We start from the raw sequence: 19,779 nt of genomic DNA, 5'->3' as shown, positions 1-19,779 counted from the left end.
AAGTCTATAAACACAATGATTGAACAAACATTAATATTTCTGTGTGCACGTTTTGTAATTAATAACATGGTTATCGTAGATTAGCTGGGCTAACCATTAGCTGTTAGCCTGGTTAGCGGTGTCTGTAGTAACTCATTAATTCAATAAACGGTCCGTGAAAAAAATATTTTTTCCAGCGGATATCTTAGTTATAACATGATTGAGCTAGCAAAGCAGTTTTGTGTTGCTATGTGTGGTATTTATTCAGTTTTGGGAAATCACGACGTCTAGAAAGTAGGGATGGGTCACAATTTTCGAATTTCGAATAGTCGTTTTATTTTTGAAAAATCGATTTTTTAATGCAACTATTACTATTCGCCGTCTTATTTCCCCCCTTTATTTGACATGCAATTCAACTCCTAACCGCACGAGGGCAGTATAGGATTGCTACAGCGGTGTGAGATGGGCTACCAGCTAGTTTGATGCTCTTCTACAAACAGGAGAAACATGCAGAGACTACTACTCCGCGAGGAATGTCTGCAGTCATTCGGGCTTTCATAGTTGAGCGCTCTTTCACGTTGTAGTTTCCTGTAAAAATGTCTGTGAAAAATCCCTGCGATGTGAAAAATACATGCCGAGCAGTCACTGGTGCGCGGAGCTTTGCGCACACAGGGCTTGCGGACGTCCACTTTTGAGTCCGCGCGGACCTCCGGGGAGTCCGTTTCGTACATTCCGCCCGAGTATGTTCGGGCATTTAATGATGAATGGATCTCTGTGTGCGTGGCTCCGGGGGTGGGGGGGATTATTCGAAAAATTGTCGAATAGTTGCCACGATTTTCGAATAGTGTTTTTGCTTGTGCTGCGCATCCCTACTAGAAAGCATCAGTGGCTGCAGCTGACAGCTAACAGCAGCAGCAAAGCTAACATCAGGACGTCATCTGTTAAAAGCTTCCTGTTGTCGGATACGACATCAAATTACTCCAGTTAGCTCAATCATGTTGCAATCTGGAAATCCATCGGTTCCTTTACAATGTAAATTGCAGAATCTGCCTTGAGAGATTCATGTTGTAACAAAAGTCTGTGCTCAGTGTGACCCAACATTAAAAAGTACATTGTGATATACTGATGTTTCCTTTGACTATGTTATACTTTCATGCAAAAAAACTAAGTTTTGTTTGTGTTTAACAAAACCTTCCTGGAGAATTGTAACTTCTAAATATCTTGAAATACAGATGGAATTTGGGAAAATTGGTTAAAATTAACTTTAGTCTGCGCAACAGATGAAATATCTTTTAACCAGATGGTTAGAAGAGTTTTTAAAGATTTTGCAAACACCTTCAAAGCAGTGTTAAATATTTAACAGCCTTCAGGGTTTTCAACCGCAAACCACATGTTTAGCTCTAATGTAATGAGTAATGTAATGATAATACCTAAAAAAGAAAAAGAGGAGCTACTAAGAGCTAACACAGAACACAAAAAGCCTCTGTAGAAGCCACAGGTGTCTGTTACATGGCGTCATCAGTATGTAATGACAGATAAACATCACCTGACACCCCAGTAAAAACACAGTAGTGAAATAAGTGCTAAATCAAAATACACACCTTTCGGAAATGACCAAACATGATACCATCATATAGTAACATTGTATATCACATTTAATTTGTCTCTTGTGCCTTGACACCAGTGATCTTATGATGTCATTTGTGGTGATGACTATTTCTTTGAATTTAATTTCATTTCTGTATTAATTTTATACTTCACTTCTGGAAATGTACTGTTTATATATAAGATCTAAGCTCTTTATAATACAATCTGTCTAAAACGTACTTTCTCATTTATCATACCATATTTATAGCTGTATTTTTCTGACATTCAAGTGAGTCTATTTAATATCTTTCCAGTACTTCCATGACCTGAAACGAGCCCGAGCACAGTGGTAAACTCTTAACAACTTTATTTAAATTAAATACATTCCTTTGAGCCATATTATATGTTAATAATCAATATTCACTATCACTCAGGATATGAAACGTTATGTATACATACCATTCAATCTTGTTTGCCTGTTTGCTCGAACTCGTAAAAATGTCTGCAAGCAGAGAGGAAAAAAGAGGGAGGAAACATACATTAGATAATAAACAAACAATATAATATGTTTACAAGTACATATAGAACTTTTCAGAGTGGGATTGCTTTGGATGCTGAGACGGAGGCACTGTAAACAAACCTACTTGTCTATTGTTTTCCACATCCTCCATGACTGTCAGGGTTCATTCAGAGCTCACTGTACAGCCGCCAAAACTCACTGCAGCAAACTACCACACTGTGGCTGCAGATACTCAACATCACCGCAAACTAAACGTTGTCTCTATTTTTTAATACGGATGGAAAAGGATTGAAAGTGGCGCCCGTATCGGCAAATACTGCTCATGTCCGACGCCATGTTGGCTTGTTTTGATCATGTGACCCGCTGGAGACGGAAGTGGAGAAACGTCACGTGTTGTTCCGAATTTCGACCGCTAGGGGGAAGCAACGAGTTTCATTACACGGCGTCCTTTTAATTAATGGCTATGGGGTTTTACATACAGGCTAGAGACACAGCTGCTTCTCCAACTACTGCTCTTTCTATGGGCTGGCAGACAAAAAACATTAATCACAATATTTCACTGAATAAAGTCATGTCAAAGATGAAGATAAACGTGTCAATGTGGTGTTTGTGAACATTCTCTACATTTTACTCTTGAAGTGTAGTTTTTGGTGTGTGTGCAGAATAATTTTTTTTTTTTTTTTTTTTTTTTTTACATTTTTGTAGCTAGTAAAAATCAAACCTAAGTTAATATTATATGATTGTCAGTGGTGGAAAAAGTAAAAGTGCCATTAGAATAAGGCAAAATGAGTGCAAGTAAAAAAAGTAAAAGTCCTGCATTCAAAATCCAACTTAGGTAAAAGCACATGTACCAAAAAGTACTATCAAAACAAATGGCCTGTGTAACTGAAATATAATTATTATACATTACATTAATTAGCCTGTTGATATGATATACCATGTTGGGAAGGTTGCTTTTGAAATGTAATTGTTTAAAGGTCACCAGTTACCCCACTAAAATGTAACAAGCAGTCTATTTTAATTACTTCTAGAGTAATGGAACATTAAAATGTAATTACTTTTTGATTGCTTTTCTGACAAATGTTTTAAACAACACTTTTCAACACTGATTACTGTCAAACTTTTAATAAAAGTTCTTTAATATAATGAACACTGAATGCCATATTCAAAATATAAACTTTTTAAGAAAAATAATGTATTCCCCTTTGTAATGACCAACATTTTGATTAGTAACTGTAATTGTATCATGTGTTTCTGTAACATACTGTAACATATTATAATGGCATTTATTTTGCACTTAATTTTAGTTACATAACTCTGTTACATGTAACTAGTCACTCTCCAACACTGCCATTACAGTTAGTATATATCCCAGTGGTTCCTAAAGTATGGGGTTGGGCCCCCTTTAAAGAGTTCAAAGACAAATCTGGGGGGGCTGTGAGAAATTTACGGGATTGGAGAGAAGGAAAAATACAGTTTTTGCAAGACAACAAGGTATATTTTGGACCTCTCTGTAATCTTTGTTTTTTATGTACTTTTATATAATTTTTATTTGTTGTTGAAACTCTGTGTTGCTGCGATGAAGAAGAAGAAGCCATAATCTTGTAAGGGATCACAAGCCACAACGGTTGAAAACCCCTGGCTTACTCTTTAATAATGCATGATATTTTTAACAGTATGTTTTTTTTAAAATGTAAAGTCTGCTAAGTACTTCGCAGTAAAAAAACAGAAGTATTTTCCACTGAGATGTAGTGGGGTAGAGGTAAAGAGTGTGTTAAAGTACCTCAGCATTGTACCTAAGTAATTGTAGTGAGGTACTTTCCTCCACTGGCAACTGTGGCGTACAATTAAATTTCACATTTATCTCCATGAATGTGGAACATTTTGGGTCAATGGGTATTTCGGGATGCCTTGGGTAAATTCCCTGCATCATTAAGAATAATGGTCTTTTCATTAAAAACATAGCATCGAGAAATAAATTAAGTGAGGTCAGATCTCCACTTCTGTCTCCTGCAGAATGAGCACCTCAGGTCTACTGGGATTCAAACCTGTAAGTCTTTAGCTATATGCTGACTAAAGCATCCCCAGTCGCAGTTATGGATGCCCTCTCTTTGACACAGCAACAGTGAGTAGGCAGTGGTTCCTCTCACCATCGGCCCCATCGTCCATCAGTGAGAGCCGACAAGGAGTCAGGCCTTCTCCTTCTGTTCTAGCCCTCCATCCGTCTCCTCGCTCCTTCCCCCTCATCTCTCCCCTCCCCTCCCTGCTGCCACTTGAGTTATAGGCCCACTTGCCTCGCGTGGCCACTACTACCGTATCATTATGATACACTCACTGAATGGCTGCGGATAGGTCAGCTTTTTAGAGGAAGGGAAGAGGTAGAGAGAAAGAGAGCACGGAGACGCACTGACAGGCAGAGAGAGGGTGGCAAAGTCTGCCATTACGCTTCATTTTCAGGGTGGTAAAAAGAGTCACCATTGACTTAATCATTTGTATAATATAAGGTGATTTCAGCAGTTTCACTTAATGAGAAAATCTACTTTATCGCTATAAGGTCTTTATGAGCTGTGTCATCCTGGACGTATGGATGTAACGTCTGTGTAGACTTAATAGTTCTTATTTTATGGTGTAAGGGGGGAAACCCACTTAACCTGGTGATACATCATGACCAGAAGAATTACCCGAACAAACTTTGATGAATTTAAGAGATAAAAGCAGTCAGGGTGGCTTTAAAGACATGTGAGATTTAAGGAGATTGGCCCGTTGGTCAGCGTAACTGCTGAGAGGGCATAAAAACCAAAATCTACCATAATCCTCTGCTATGCTGTCATACACCTGTCAGAATGAGGGAATTTCAAAGACATTCCTGTGTATAATTCAATTAGCACTCGGACTACACTACAGCTGGATACTGGGATAAACAGGATAGAATGGTGACAATCTAGACTGAATGTTACTCAGTGTGTGTGTATGTGTGTGTGTATGTGTGTGTGTCTGTGTGTGTGTGTGTCTGTGTGTGTCTGTGAGCGTGACCTGGTATCTGTCGGAGTGGTGGGCGTCTTCAGAGGACAGGGGTGAGACCACGGGAGACTCTCCCTCACGCTTGATGTGCACCGACAACAGCATTGACTGGAGAGAGAGAGAAAGAGAGAAAGAGAGAATAATAAAATGTCTTCTATATGCAGATGATCTTGTTATATTATCACCTGTGGAGCGATGATTACAGCAGAACCTGTCCTCGCCTGACAGTTGCTGCGTGGGAATAATCAATAAACATGGACAAGGCCAGAGTAATGCTGTTTCAAAAATAAATTTAGATCTAAGGAAAACAGATACCATTTCACTGTTGGGGAGATAACACCCCTGCATGCTGCCACCTACACCTCAGCTTGGCTTGACAAAAGGATAATTTTAATAATTTAAAATGTCCATAAGGACCGTACAAACTTATTGTGACAACCAGAAAAAGCTACATTGTTCTGATGAAAACATACATGTGCTGGATGCAGACGTTTGAAACTGTAGTTAAAGTGACTATCTAAAAAAAAATATATATATATATATAATACAAGTAAATACAAGTAATGAAAGGCACTGAAATAGCTGTTTAAATGACAGTGTTGAAAGAAGTCGAGGTTTCAGTTTACATGTAAGTGTAGACACTGCATGAAGTTGAAGTGTCAGTTTGATTTCAAGTGCTGAAAAGGGCTAAATTCAGCTGAAGTTCAAGCACTGAAAGGAGTTGAAATCTCAGTGGAAGTGCTGGTGCTGTGTGAATTTCCTGGAAGAAATCAGTGCCACTTCAAGTGTACAAACTGAATGATGTCAGTGGAAGTGTCAGCTGAAGCGTGAGCATGGAAATCAGTTGTAGGAACTTAAAAAAAAGAGATGAGAACAGTTGAAATATCAGCTGAAAACTAATGACTGCCAGCAATTAGATTAGTATTTGTGGAGTGAGAGATGAAAGCAGTTGAAGAGTATAAGATAAAAACAATTGTACCATAACTAAGTGCCAAATTTAAAGCAAAAGTTTATTCTACTATATAGACAAAGAAACAGCAAAGGTGCAAGAGTAGAATGTTATCATTGTACATTTTTGCAAACCACAGATATGTTACATTTGTATGTTTCATTCATACGTGATATTGTGACATAGTTCAGATTACATGTATATTTGCCAAGTGACACTGAGGTGGGATGGCTGCCAAGCAGCAGACAGCAGCAGACAACTGTTCAAGACCAACAAAGTGGGTTGGGGAATTTTCAACTGTGGTTGTAGTGACAAATTTGGGTATTAAAAGCCAAAACATAATGTTTTCCTGACCCTAACCCAGTGGTTTTGGTGCCTAAACATAACCATACCTTCAAATGAGCCACACCTTACACATGAAAATTACAAATGTAACATATTTGTGGTTTGCAGCAACACACAATGCCAACATTTATTTTGGTGACTGGGTTGAAAAAACCTACAACAAAATGAAGGCAACACATTTTACACCTTGTTGTGTTTATCAAATGAATACATATCAAACTGGAAAATAATTTCATTTCTAAAACTGGAAGATTATTTCTATATTACAAAAGATTTCCAGCACAGAGAAGAAAAAAAAACAGGAATTGGGAATCTTTACCCTTGGAGAATTTCAGCAGTGTTATTGCCACAGATGCTGAGAGCTCCACGTCATTGATGATAACTGTAACCTGCCTGACTTTGTCTATAAAGCCCCTTCCACTGATTAGAGTTAATGTTTATGGGACGTTAAGAGGAGTTAGGGAAGAACGAGTGATTGAAAAGAGAGGAAGAAGGGAGAAGAGGAGGAGGAGGAAGGGTAAACATCTGAAAAGGAGGAGCGTAACTGTCTGACATTACGGGACACTGCCTGTCCATAAATCTGTCTCACAACACTTTGCACACGCACACACACACACACACACACACACACACACACACACACACACGCTCACTCTTTCTCTCTCATAGACACACACATATAAAAGGATATCCTCTTCTAACCCACTCTGTGACAAAGACAATCCAGGGAATTCCTCAAGTGAGCAAAAGGCAAGTAGATAATGATGTGAAAGGAAGAGAGCAAGGGAAGAAAAGAGGAGTAATATCACTTTTTTTTTTTTTTTTTACAAGGCTTAGTCCTGCAGAGCTCTAGCTGTGTGTGTGTGTGTGTGTGTGTGTGTGTGTGTGTGTGTGTGTGTGTGTGTGTGTGTGTGAGCTCATATTTCCATGTGTGCCTGTGCTGCTGCTTTTTTTTTTTTTTTTTTTTTTTTTAAAAGGCAGCTATGAAATATTTGTATTTACAGTCGTCTCCTATTAATCAAGCGGAAAAGGGCAGAGCAGAGGCTTAAGTGCTCGACAGCAGTAATCTAATAATAATATGTGAGAAATGACCAACCTCCAGTACTGCCACAGTAAATTGGACATTATGCACGATGCTTTTATGCCTCTGTGTGAGTGTGTGTGAGTGTGTGTGTGGTCTCTTTTTTTTTTTCTCTTTTACCCAGGTTTAAAAAGGTCAGGAATCATTTACCTGGGGGCGTTCCGGGAATATGCGTAAATTTTATCATTAGAACATGACATTTAACTGTATTCTACGAAGAGATTATAAATGAAGATCTTCCATTGAAATTTTGGTCTTTTAAACCAACCAATTAAATCAACATGCAAAAAGATCAGCTACAAAAAGGTTGCATTTAAAGCTACACTCAGGTGAGTAGCTGGATTTACACCTCACGGTGCAGAATTTTTAACTTGATGTTTAGTATATGTAAATCAGCCATTAATACATAAAGACAGGCAAAAGAAAAATATGTGTCTAAATCTTTTCACTTGCATGTGAGTTGGTGTCATATCCAACATAGGTGTGTGTATATGTAGCCATACACACATCTCATGTTTTCAGTCTAACCCCAATCACCTTATCTTAGCAAGGAGTACACAAAGTGGGTTGAACACCCAGGAAGGAGGTGCGCTGGGGTTAATCTCCTGTCTGACAAAGGTGGGTGGTGCACACCGGGGAGGAGACGGCAGCAACAGGCCCATGTGCTTGAGACTGGCCCTCTACATTCTCCATGGCCTGCTGCTGAATACTAAACAACAGCAGTGAGATGCGCAGTCACGGCTGGGCTCACCCCTGCTCTGTCTGCCTTCCTCAAGTACAAGCCCACCCACAGTGCTGTGAGTGGCGCCCTAAGCCTGGGTCAGCACCTAAAGTTGTGTGGGAATGATAATGGATCCCCTGAATTATTTTAGAGCTCTTATGTTACGCTCGTGTGAGCATCGGATGTACTTTTTCCACAGTGGGGCATCTGACTTTCACATAGTCTTTAGTTAGAAATGAAGACAAACATGGAGATGATGAAGTGCAGGAAACACTGACACAAATCTTACCAATAATGAAGAGTAGAGTAGAGTTATACTATTCAGTTGCATGCTGCATAACGCTGCTGCATTAAAACTTGTTCATTTTGTGGACTTAAGTTCTTGACTTGGTGAAGTGTTCCATAGATAGAAGTTTTCGACATCCGTCAGTTTGTTAGTGGCATGCAAAGTCATTTCTTGTTGATTCCCACTTTTTTATTTCTTCTTTCTGTCCTGTTCTTGTATGTTGTGAAGTCGATAATGATAAAGATATGAAGTCCACCTATAGCCCCTGCATCTTATTCAGACTTCTCTGAAATGAGAGTCGGACTTTTCTATCATATCTATCTAGACATCATGTTAAGGATACAGAAAAGTCTTCTTGTCTTACAAAACCAGTCTTAGTCTGGCAGCAGCTAGTGATGTGTTCAGATGAGTCAGTGGATACACACTATAAGGGTATGCCCACTTGATGGAATCATGAATCTGTCTTCCCACAATTTGACGTTATCTGACTTTTCCTTCTCTCTTTTTTTTTCTTCCTTACCGTCGGTCTGCATCTTGGCCTCTCTAATTGGAACAATCACAGTACAGTGCCTCTTGGCTCTGGTGCCGCCTCGACCACGGGAGACTGGTACTTCTCTTCTGTGTGTGTGTGTGTGTGTGTGTGTGTGTGCAGCTGATTTCCCCTCAGTGCAGCAGAGAGGAACAGAGGCCTCAGACAGATGGACAGTAAAGAACTACACTACATACTGTATCACTGAAGCAGTGTCATCAAGTTGTTAAACCTCACTGGGTTTACTGTGTACACATCTAATTTTGCATTCAGTCTTTTTGCATGTAAGGCATGCTTGATTTCAGCCTGAAAGAAAAGTCACAATTTTGCTCACATCATAGCAAGTGAGAAGAAACTGAGGTTCATCTCACCTTCGGAGTTCCCGGAGTGGCTGCTCCATCCTTGGGCGAGGGGTTCTTACTGCAGAAGAGAAAGAAGACAAAAATAGGATGGAGTGAGTTTGTTATGTTATGTTATGTAGTGTAGTGTTGAATCTGGTCTTTCATGTTTGTGTTTTTGTGCCTCTAGTGTGTGCTGACATATGTCTGACAGGTCATTCATTTTTAAGGTATGTTTTTTTTGGAGGGTGTATTTTGTAAGACCAGAAAATGAGTTTTGTGGGGAAATCATGGAATATCATTGAACACCGATACACTAGATTGTAATTTGTAACTTGTTTCCACATTTATTCACTTTCATCCATCAGTCTTCGATTCTCTTTTCCATGTCATCCATCTGTCCATCCAACTCCTGCTTTTGTTGGTAATCGAAAACATTACTGTAAATGGCAGGACTACTGGGAACATAAGCTGGATTTTCTTTAGTGAGGCAATCATTCTCCAGACTTGTCTTATCTCACACATACACACACACACACACACGCACACGCACACGTACATGTATATCGTTATAGTGGCAAAAGCAGGAAATAACTGATTTTGCAGTGATTTGATTTATCAGTGCAGTCAGACCGTGGCCACTTTGACTCTGAGATATGTGGAGGACAATCAGCTGACTTGTAAACATTATAGGGAAGAAGGGAAAGAGAGGAGGGGGCACTTGGAGGAAGGGGGAGTAGAAAGAAAAGAAAGAAAGAAAGAAAGAAAGAAAGAAAGAAAGAAAGAAAGACGTGCCCCAACAGTTGCGTGTAGATTGATACATGGGTACATGTGTTTGTGTGACATTTTTAGATCACAGATGGATGGTGGAAATATATCAACTAGTCTCTGTTCCACCAATAAAACCGACACATTCAATTCACGTTACTTTATTTCTGATCTCTTTTTCTGACACTTTAACTATCTGATTCTTTGCCTTTTCTGCTCTTCCTCATACTCAATTGATCTGTTGTTACTTCATCTATTTTTGTTGCTTTCTCCTCCTTCTCTTTCCCCCCCTTTTGTCCTCTCTCCCCATCCTCTTTTCCCTCTTCTCTCTGACTTTCACCCGAACACAGAGATAAATTTCTCTGAGCTTCTTGAAGCGTTGCGACAGGCTCGACGTTGACAAAGCGAGACAGGGTTGTCATGTTTGCTTTGAGACCCTGTTAGCACTCCAGACCCCCTCGGACACACACATACACGTATACACACACACACACTGACAGACAGACAGACAGACAGTAGTAAACCATGGAAAGGAATGTGCCTGAAACTGAATTGAGCACGACCTCTAATCTGACAGCATGCCTTGGTAGACAAGGGATTTCCTTTTTCAATGGCTGGATGGGTGGATAATAAGAATAAGAAGCCTTATTTATATGTCACTTATCTGAGAGGAGAATTTACAAAGTGGTGCAGGAGAGCTAGACATGGAAAATATAAGACAGAAATATAATGCATAGCTGCACAGATATAGGAGGGAATGTATGATGAGATAGAGGGATGGAAGCATTCCTTATACACATTCTGTGATGCGCAGTGTGCTACATTACATCACTTGCTCTTTTTAGTTTTACCACAGTTTTCATAGTTCCTTTAGTTGTTCCACGATCTGCCATTTGTGCTACTGGGGATAGTAGTGGCAAAGAACTTACACTGATACTTTTTTGTAACTGGGGATAGCTAGGGATACTACCAAGGAAAACACAAGTGCTATCGTCTTCCAGGTTTTGGTTGCACAGTCGTTGACACACTTCCTTTTCGAGCCTTCATTTTCCGGGGAGTTGTTTCCGGTGGGAGACAGAATTGCATTGCGAAAGCAAGCTTAAAAAGAACCAACCCAAATGCAGATGGTGTTATTATTTTATAGTCATTATATTGTGCAATAAACACAGCAAAGGTAAAGGTCCAGTGTGTAGGATTTAGGGGGATATATTAGCAGAAGTGAAATATAACATAATATGCATGCTTTTCTAAGTCCAAAATTACCTACCTTAGAGTGAGCCATTTATATCTTTATAGCAAGCAGGTCCTCATCCATGGAGTCCACCATCTTTCTACAGTAGCCCAGAGCAGACAAACTACTAAACACTGGCTCTAGATAGGGCCATTTAGATTTCTGCATCAGCCACTGTAAATAGCAACCCCTCTACAACGAACAGCGTTGGAAAAACACTGATTTTTTAAAAATGCGAATCTGTTTTATTCAGAGTTTTTACCCATTTTAATCACCGAGTCCATTTGTTTTGGAGAGGAAGAGACCTCTGCGGATAATTTGGCTCATGGTATAGACCTAATGAACAATGGACACTGAATCCAACAAGAAGTTTCAGCTAGTTGGAATCTGCAATCCTCACTGCTAGATACAACTAAATCCCCCTAAATCTTATGGACTGCTCCTTTAAAGCAAAAACCTGTCAATTTTCTACTTTACAGAGGTAGTCCACTAACACTACAAATAAACGCCAGGGTTACCTAACTGCCCAAAATCAAATGACTGTATATATTTACATGGTTATGACCCTAAGTTTAAGATGACTTATTCTATATATTTCAGTGTTTTACAAGGAAGAGTAAAAAGATAAGATAAGATAAATGGATAGTTACTGTAAAACAGAAATGTGGGATTACAGCCTTTTTTTCATTTCTCTGTGTCTGTAATTTAAACCTGTGAAAATACATCAGAGAAATATATCAAATGACTTAGGTTAATAAGTTGTTATGGGAGTTATTATTAGCTATTAGTTGTCATTTTAGTGTTCATTAATACCCAGTTAATGTGAATGACTCCTTTATGGTCTAAGATTAATTAGTATCAGGAGCTGGTGCTGTGAGAGTGTGCATGTGTGTCAGTGTACAGTTTATACAGGTGTCTGTGTGTGTATGTATTAAAGTCTGTGGTGAACATGTCTGTAAAAACATGTCATTGCTGTTTCTATGCAACGTGTGTACCTGTAGATGTGTATCTGTGTATTGTCTTGCTGCTGTGTGAGTGTGTGTATGTGTGTGTCTAACAGCGGGCCTCACCTCCACCAACAAAGAGAATAAACATGGGTGACACAGTCAAGCTGCTGTGTAATGCAGGGGAATCTGCCAACACCCCAACCTGTCTTTTCCCCTTTTTCTATCTCTGTCTCTGTCATCTCTCTCTCTCCTCCTCCCTCTATCTCTCTTTTATTCATTACCTGGAACCTCTGCAGAGGCATCAACAATAACAGCCACCTCTACCTGCTTGTTGACGGTGTCAAACAACGACAAGAGAAGGAGGGAGAGAGAGAGAGAGAGAGCGAGAGAGAGAGAGAGAGAGAGAGAGAGAGAGGAAGAGGAAGAGAGAGCGAGAGGGGACGGCAGTTGCATGCCTGCCACGATGGGAGAAAATTGCCACAATGACAGAGGGGGGTGATAGAGAGATGAAAGGGAGCGAAAAAGGGTGAAAAAAGAAAAGAGGAGGAGATGAAATGTGAGGTGAGAGAGAGATACGGTGAGGGAGGAAGAGCGGGCAACATAAAGAGAGAGATCGAGCAAGGGAAAGATGAAAGAAGACAGAAAACGAGAGAGAGAAAGAGAGGGATTGATGGGAGAGTTGGTGTGTAGCCGCCTCTTCTCGCGGCTCCGCGCGTCTGTTTGCCCGGTTCTATGAATTTTTGATGGGGGGGGGGGTTATGGGGGCCTGGAAATTCCGGCTGCCTGCCATGTCAAAGCAAGGAGAAGAGTGTGGAAATGAGCAGCACAGCAAAGCGAAACAAACACACAGATGGGAGGAAAAGGAAGGAAGGGAGGAATGAAAGACGGGAGACAAAGCAATTTAAAAATGTGTTGTGGTAATAAGGCCTGTGTGTGAACAGGGGGAGACAGGTGAGGGCATGTGGGTGCTTCAAACAAGTCTTACAACACATTGTCCCATCACATCATACAGTACCTTCTCTGAACTTGTTAAAATAAAGGAGGGGCAAGAACCTGACCATGACCAGGAAGTAGTCATACAGTAGTTACAGTGGATGGTTTGGATGCCTGCGATTAAAGTGAAAAAAGAAAAAAGGCAGAAGTGAAGGACTTTGTCTCTACTGACTAAGACAAGCCAGGAAATCAGAGATTATATTTGAAACTATTTTATTCATATTTAGACCCTAATTTTAGATGTTTGTGGCCTGTCTAAAATTGCAAGAGACTAAAATGACCTTTAAAAGCCTTAACCACTGAAGACCTGCTCCTACTCTGCTTCTGATTGGCTATACCCTTCAGGCTGTCCAGGCATCTGCTAAATGCTGACGTTAGCCTAGCTATGATGCTAACTGGCGCTACATGCCTGGGCAGAGAGCAACTCAGCTACCCATTCCAAGCAATGCCATATATATATATATATATATATATATATATATATATACAGTACAGGCCAAAAGTTTGGACACACTTTCTCATTCAATGCGTTTTCTTTATTTTCTATTATTATACTATTTACATTGTAGATTCTCACTGAAGGCATCAAAACTATGAATGAACACATGTGGAGTTATGTACTTAACAAAAAAAGGTGAAATAACTGAAAACATGTTTTATATTCTAGTTTCTTCAAAATAGCCACCCTTTGCTCTGATTACTGCTTTGCACACTCTTGGCATTCTCTCCATGAGCTTCAAGAGGTAGTCACCTGAAATGGTTTCCACTTCACAGGTGTGCCTTATCAGGGTTAATTAGTGGAATTTCTTGCTTTATCAGTGGGGTTGGGACCATCAGTTGTGTTGTGCAGAAGTCAGGTTAATACACAGCCGACAGCCCTATTGGACAACTGTTAAAATTCATATTATGGCAAGAACCAATCGGCTAACTTTAAATGTGTCCCCAAAACCAAACAAATTTTATTTTATAGCGATTATACACTTGTGTAAACATATTAATGGGTAGAATATTCAGATTCAGATTCAGATTGACAATAAACCATGCCAAATATTACACACTGACCCTTTAACTTCACTTCTAAGAATTTTTTTAGGTTAGAAATCAACGGTGTAATTTCGAATACTGCAGTTTTATAAACCTTTTTGGAACTGAGAAGCTGAAAAAAGGGAAAAAATGGGACCAGGTAGCCTACCTTCAGACAACAGGAACAAACGCCTGAATTCCAGGGCTGAGTCGATCTCCCTTCGGGCATATCTACTTCTTAGAACCTGTACCTGGACTAACGTTAGTGTTTATTAGATGCCTGGAAGGGTGCAGCCAATAAGAGGCAGAGTAGGCATGCGTCCTCCTGCAAGGCATATTAGGTAGGTGTGTCCAGCAAGTTAAGTCTCTCCTGTTAAAAATCTTGCTTATGTCATTTATCCCTGTTCCACATTTGCTTGTGTAAACCCCTCTTGAGTTTGAAACTGATATAGTATATAGACAGTAAGCAAAGTATGCAACTATTGAAATTACAGGTTGTACAATTATTAAGGAACTGTTGGACCTACCTGTGCCAATTCCTGCGATGTGCTAAACCCCTTCTCTCCAATTTTAACGGTGCAGTGTTGGGTTGTTTTATTAAGTTGTATGAAGAAAAAAAAGTGAAGTCGTCAAATCCCTGAGCACATCTGACCAATTACTGTAGAAAACTAGACGGCATAGGATAGAGAATCATAACTTCAAGCTTTGGAAAGTTAAAAATGTCTGAACGCAGAGCTCCAGAACTCTTGTGAAGTGATGTTACATTAATCTGCATTACTTTGCATTACTTGCTTTTCTTTATCACTACAGTGAGGAAAACATCAAAAGCTTCATTTAAGATGTTGATGTAATTTTCTTTGTGATTCCAGAAAATAATTTGAATAAGATGTGATTTCCCTTTAATCACTGCTCATTGTCTGATGTTGTGATCTGGAGCTCCAGTTAAACATTGCTGTTGTAAAATCCCTTCATCTAAACATGCCAAAAATTGATTAATGAGGCAGCCTGTCAGACACCAAAAATTGTGCAAACAATCCTTTTTACATACATTATTACAACAGCAAGAAAAATACATTCAAAGAATTATCGAAGGAAAGTAACCCAAAAGAAGTTTGGAAACAGCCATATTATCTTAGCAACTGCACTTAATCTGGCAACACATATTCCCGACTCTTCAAATACAAATGCTTGGTCAATGTATCAAAGCCTGATGCCCTAGGTTCCCTCTAGTGTCAGTTTTGGACGTGTCAGGGATGGTGTGTCCGTTTCAACTCATTGCATGAATAGTGTCTTTTCAAAATTAACCTCCAATGTAGGTTTATGTCATTTTTTAGGTTTACTTTGTTAGGTTTAGGCAACTGAAGTACTTGGTTAAGCTTAGGAGAAGACCATGGTATGGGTAAAATTGACAAACAGTGGGTGAAATTCTTGCTTTTGACCCATTTGTCCATCAATAGATCTCAGCATCTAATAATAACGCAGAATGATGTATCTCACACAGATGCTAAAGAGTGCCTCAATTCGTTGGGATTAGATGCAGAGGGCAACTGACCAAGCGTTGGCTTTTGACGAGATGGGAGTGAGAACAGGTTGAATCTGGACCAGTGGGCTGATCAGTAACTTGGAAGCAATGCCATTCGGTAAAACTGCCCACCCTCCCAAACCTAGTTAAATATGCATCAATCCTACACAAGCAGAGACAGAATGAGTTTGACTGACAGCGAGCAGAGGCCCCTGCCACCCCTGCCCCCACTGCCTACCACAGGGAGTGAGTGAGAAAGAGAGAGAGAGAGAGAGAGATGAATAAGTCCTTTTTCAGTGGGAGTTGGGTGGAATGGATGGACGGAGGAATGGAGGGATGGTGCTAACCTCAAGATACTGATTGCTTTTTGCCTTTTTGTGTCGTCTGCTGGAGAGGTGGGGGCTTGCTCTCATGGAGGAAAATTGATTATGGAGGAGGAGGAGGAAGAAGAGAAGTAGGGGTATGAAGAGGAGGGGGTGACGGGGTATGTAGATTACTTTGCCCCCACGAGCCACCTGACGTTTACAGGGCATGATAGATTACCATTTGCTCAACTGTGCGAGTGTTTGCATGTGATTTCCATGTCCATACATGAGATTCTGTGGCCCATGAACAAGCAACAGAGCACACAGTCACAGGAGAGGACAGGCTGGCAGTCGAAATCAAACACACACATGCAACGAGAACAGAACAGAGAAGAGGAATAGAAAACAAATGGAAACACACAGAAGAACAGATATTCACAGAAGAGGCCAGGCAGATATGGGACACACACGTTTTTCACACTAGCATACTCAAACACACACACGCCTTCGTTTCCATACCCACGGCTCTTTCATTCAGCGAGCGCTGGTCGTCATTAAAGGCAGATTTACTACAAATTGGACCAAATTCCCACTGTCACTTTCAATGATGGCTGCTACCATGCAGAGAGCCGGGGAGAGGGAGAGACAGTGTGTGTGTGTGTGTGTGTGTGTGTGTGTGTGTGTGTGTGTATGTGTGTGTGTGATATAGAATGGGGTTTTGCAATATAAGACACACACAAAACACTCTCTGCTTCTATTTTATCTCCTGCTTCCATTTCCTTTGTTGGCATAGAAAGTCACACTGAGACATTTTGTGTGTTTGCGTGCATATAAAGGAAAATTTCTATCAAAATATCTTAAAATTTTATCATTTACATCTTCCTATCCATTCTGCCTTGTCCTCTTTTTTTTTCCTTGTGGTGTATGTGTGTGTCCGATGGGTTAATGGCAAGTAGCTAAATCAGCCAGCCGTGACGTTAGCCACCATCCCATCTCACCCAGGGATGACGCTATTTCCTTAAATAACCGTGTCTGTGTGTGTGAAAGCGTGTGTGCTTACACAGTATCTCAGACCCACAGAGGGAAGGGCAGACTACTAACCTTTATTAATTATTGAAACACATACACACACACACACACACACACACACACACACACACACACCTCACCATATCAGACAATGATGGATGGGTGACCCTCACTCAGCTCTTCAATGCAAACTATTCTATTTTGTTCTATTCTCTATCTCAAGATCCACTTTTTTTCAGCAGCTTTCAGCCACCTCCCATGGCCTTCATCAAGGCAATGAGTGCGTTCAGTTGTCTCCGTGACAAGAGAGCAAACTCTATCCACCAGTGAAGACCAAAAGATGTCAGTAACAGCTCAAAAATAAAAGCAAGTGGACCTTTTGATGACCTCTGATTTTGTCACTTACTTTTTCAAATGTGTTTTATTTGACTCTCACTTTAATCCCTTACTCCATCCTTCCCCTGACTTCTCATACTATCTACCAGAGGTGAGATCAAGTCAGCGTTTTTTTTTAGTTCACAAGTAAGTCACAAGTCTTTGCACTCATATCCCAAGTCAAGACAGGCAACTTCCTAATCAAATTCCAAGTGAGGATTGCCAGTCTTAAGTTAAGTCCCAAGTCCTAAACTTTGAGTTTCAAGTCCATAATGCACTTTTTAAAAAATGTAATGCCAATACTGAATTTACAAAAATCATGCATGCTTTTTAAAATTTGCATTTATTTGTTAAAACAAATTTGTTAAAAACTTTTAAGCTAACGTTAGCTATGCATTAGCTTGCTAAGCATTAGCTAGATCTTGTACGTCAAAGTTATTATGTGTGGTATAATTTTTTTTCCAACTGTCACTCAGAAACAACTTCAGTTCTTCATGGTTCTCTCGTGCAACTTGATTGGATGCTGTCAGTTTGGTTCAATGTGGATGTGGAGAATTGAGTTGTGACTCGCTGGGGTTGAATATTGTTAAAGTTAATTGATTCAGGAATTGAAGTGGTCTTGGGTACACTTTTTAAATTACATACTTTTTTATCTTTGGGCTTGAGATATGGTACTAACTATTTTCAAGTCAAAAGGCTCAAGTCCAAGTGAAGTAACAAGTCACTGGTGTTGAATTCCAAGTGAATTGCAAGTCTTTTGATTTTATCAACTCGGGTATAAAGTCGTCAAATTTGTGACCCAAGTCTGACTCTAGTCCAAGTCATGTGACTCCAGTCCACACCCCTGCCATCTACTTCTTCATCTTTATTGTTTTACCAACACCTGTACCCCATTTTCCATGATTCTTTTGATTCATGTTTTGAGGTAAAGAATCATTCTGCCTACAGGCAAATGTGTAATTCTCCATTACCTATTTTAATTTTCTCTCTGTCTTGCTTTCTCTACATGGGTTTATTTCAGGTCACTGCTTTGGTCTGGTGTGAGCTTGAAGCTTCTAGAAACATAGCAAAATCAGGAACTGAAGAAATGACAGGACTGGGTTATAAAAGGACAGAGTGAAAAAAGAGTTGGGGAAGAAATATGGAAAGCTGTGATGAGGACATAAACAGAAGAGGGGGGACTAGAGACATGAGGAAGGTTGGGTAAGACAAGGAAAAGAAAATATTTAACAGAAAAAAGAGGGAGGAATGAGGAGGACTGGTACAGTATGTGGACACAGACAGATGGGAGGAGGGGTGTGGGAGGTGTAAACGGGGGTAAATGAAGTGTGATTTCCACGTGGGGTGACGCTATCTGTTGCCCTGTTCCTCCAGGTTAATGGGGACTATCATAAAGCTGGGCCGCTTAGGTGGACACCAGGTCATACACAAACACAGCATCACACAGGCTACACACATATGTACACAAACACACATACACATACACATACACACATACACATGGCCAGACGTGCGGTCAAGGTGAAATATGGATCCTAATGGTTGCGTCCCATCGTTAAAAGGGCTTGGAGTTGATTTATCCACCGTAAAACAGCTCGTGCAACTGCCATGAGGAGAAGAAGGGGGCGGCAGTGAACCCAAGGTCACAGGTTTGAATCCTAATCCCTGCAGGAAACACTTAGCGTTACATCGACGGCATGCCTCTGCCTTTTATGCAGATTTATGGCGCCAAAATCTCAGCTCAGAAAGAATAGCGGTCAGTGAGCCTGACATAAAAGCTGAGTTAAGGCTCAGCCTTCACCTTACCCCTTAAAAAATTATACATCTTTATGAGCCAGCATTTGTCTTAAGGATTGATATCAGTTTGATATCTCTGCGTACAAGATGAAGACATAGTTTAGCTTACCAAGAAGACTGAACACGGACAAAGAGAGCTAGCCTGTGTGAAAAGTTAAAAAAAAAACCTTCCAGACACCACAAAACTCATACTTACATGTTTCATCTGGTTATCAGGCTGGTTGCCAATACACTGACGGGTCAGTATGGTGGAGTTTTGTTGGTTATTTAAGTCAGGACAGTGGTGTGCTGCTACTGCGCAAGCTAACAGCCCCAAAGCCTAAGCCAGTGGTTCCCAACAGGTACAACCACGGGGTCCAGATTTCTCTTTAGTCATTAGTTCAAGGTCCTCACAGTTTAATTCAGCATCATACCTGCATTTGGCTATGTCATC

At 40.2% G+C, this 19,779-nt stretch overlaps 1 protein-coding gene across 4 annotated transcripts in view; it reads right to left on the bottom strand.

Annotated features, from left to right (window-relative positions):
- The window catches only part of rnf220a (ring finger protein 220a), a 192,481-nt gene that overhangs the window by 35,761 nt on the left and 136,941 nt on the right, over positions 1 to 19,779 (bottom strand). For 3 of the 4 annotated variants that reach the window (XM_049597834.1, XM_049597833.1, XM_049597832.1), the window contains 3 exons: positions 9,390 to 9,438; positions 5,120 to 5,215; positions 2,026 to 2,068 (listed from right to left, as the gene is read on the bottom strand). In XM_049597834.1, coding sequence (XP_049453791.1) covers positions 2,026 to 2,068; positions 5,120 to 5,215; positions 9,390 to 9,438 — 188 coding nt within the window. Of the gene's footprint in view, positions 1 to 2,025; positions 2,069 to 2,210; positions 2,459 to 5,119; positions 5,216 to 9,389; positions 9,439 to 19,779 lie in introns of those variants that run through there. The other variant, XM_049597835.1, reaches the window with a different exon arrangement.

Source organism: Epinephelus fuscoguttatus, linkage group LG15 (genome assembly GCF_011397635.1).
Source record: "Epinephelus fuscoguttatus linkage group LG15, E.fuscoguttatus.final_Chr_v1".
Classification (NCBI taxonomy): Eukaryota; Metazoa; Chordata; class Actinopteri; order Perciformes; family Serranidae; genus Epinephelus; species Epinephelus fuscoguttatus.
The sequence above is the reverse complement of the archived record's forward strand: the minus strand, read 5'-3'. Positions and strand labels throughout refer to the sequence as shown.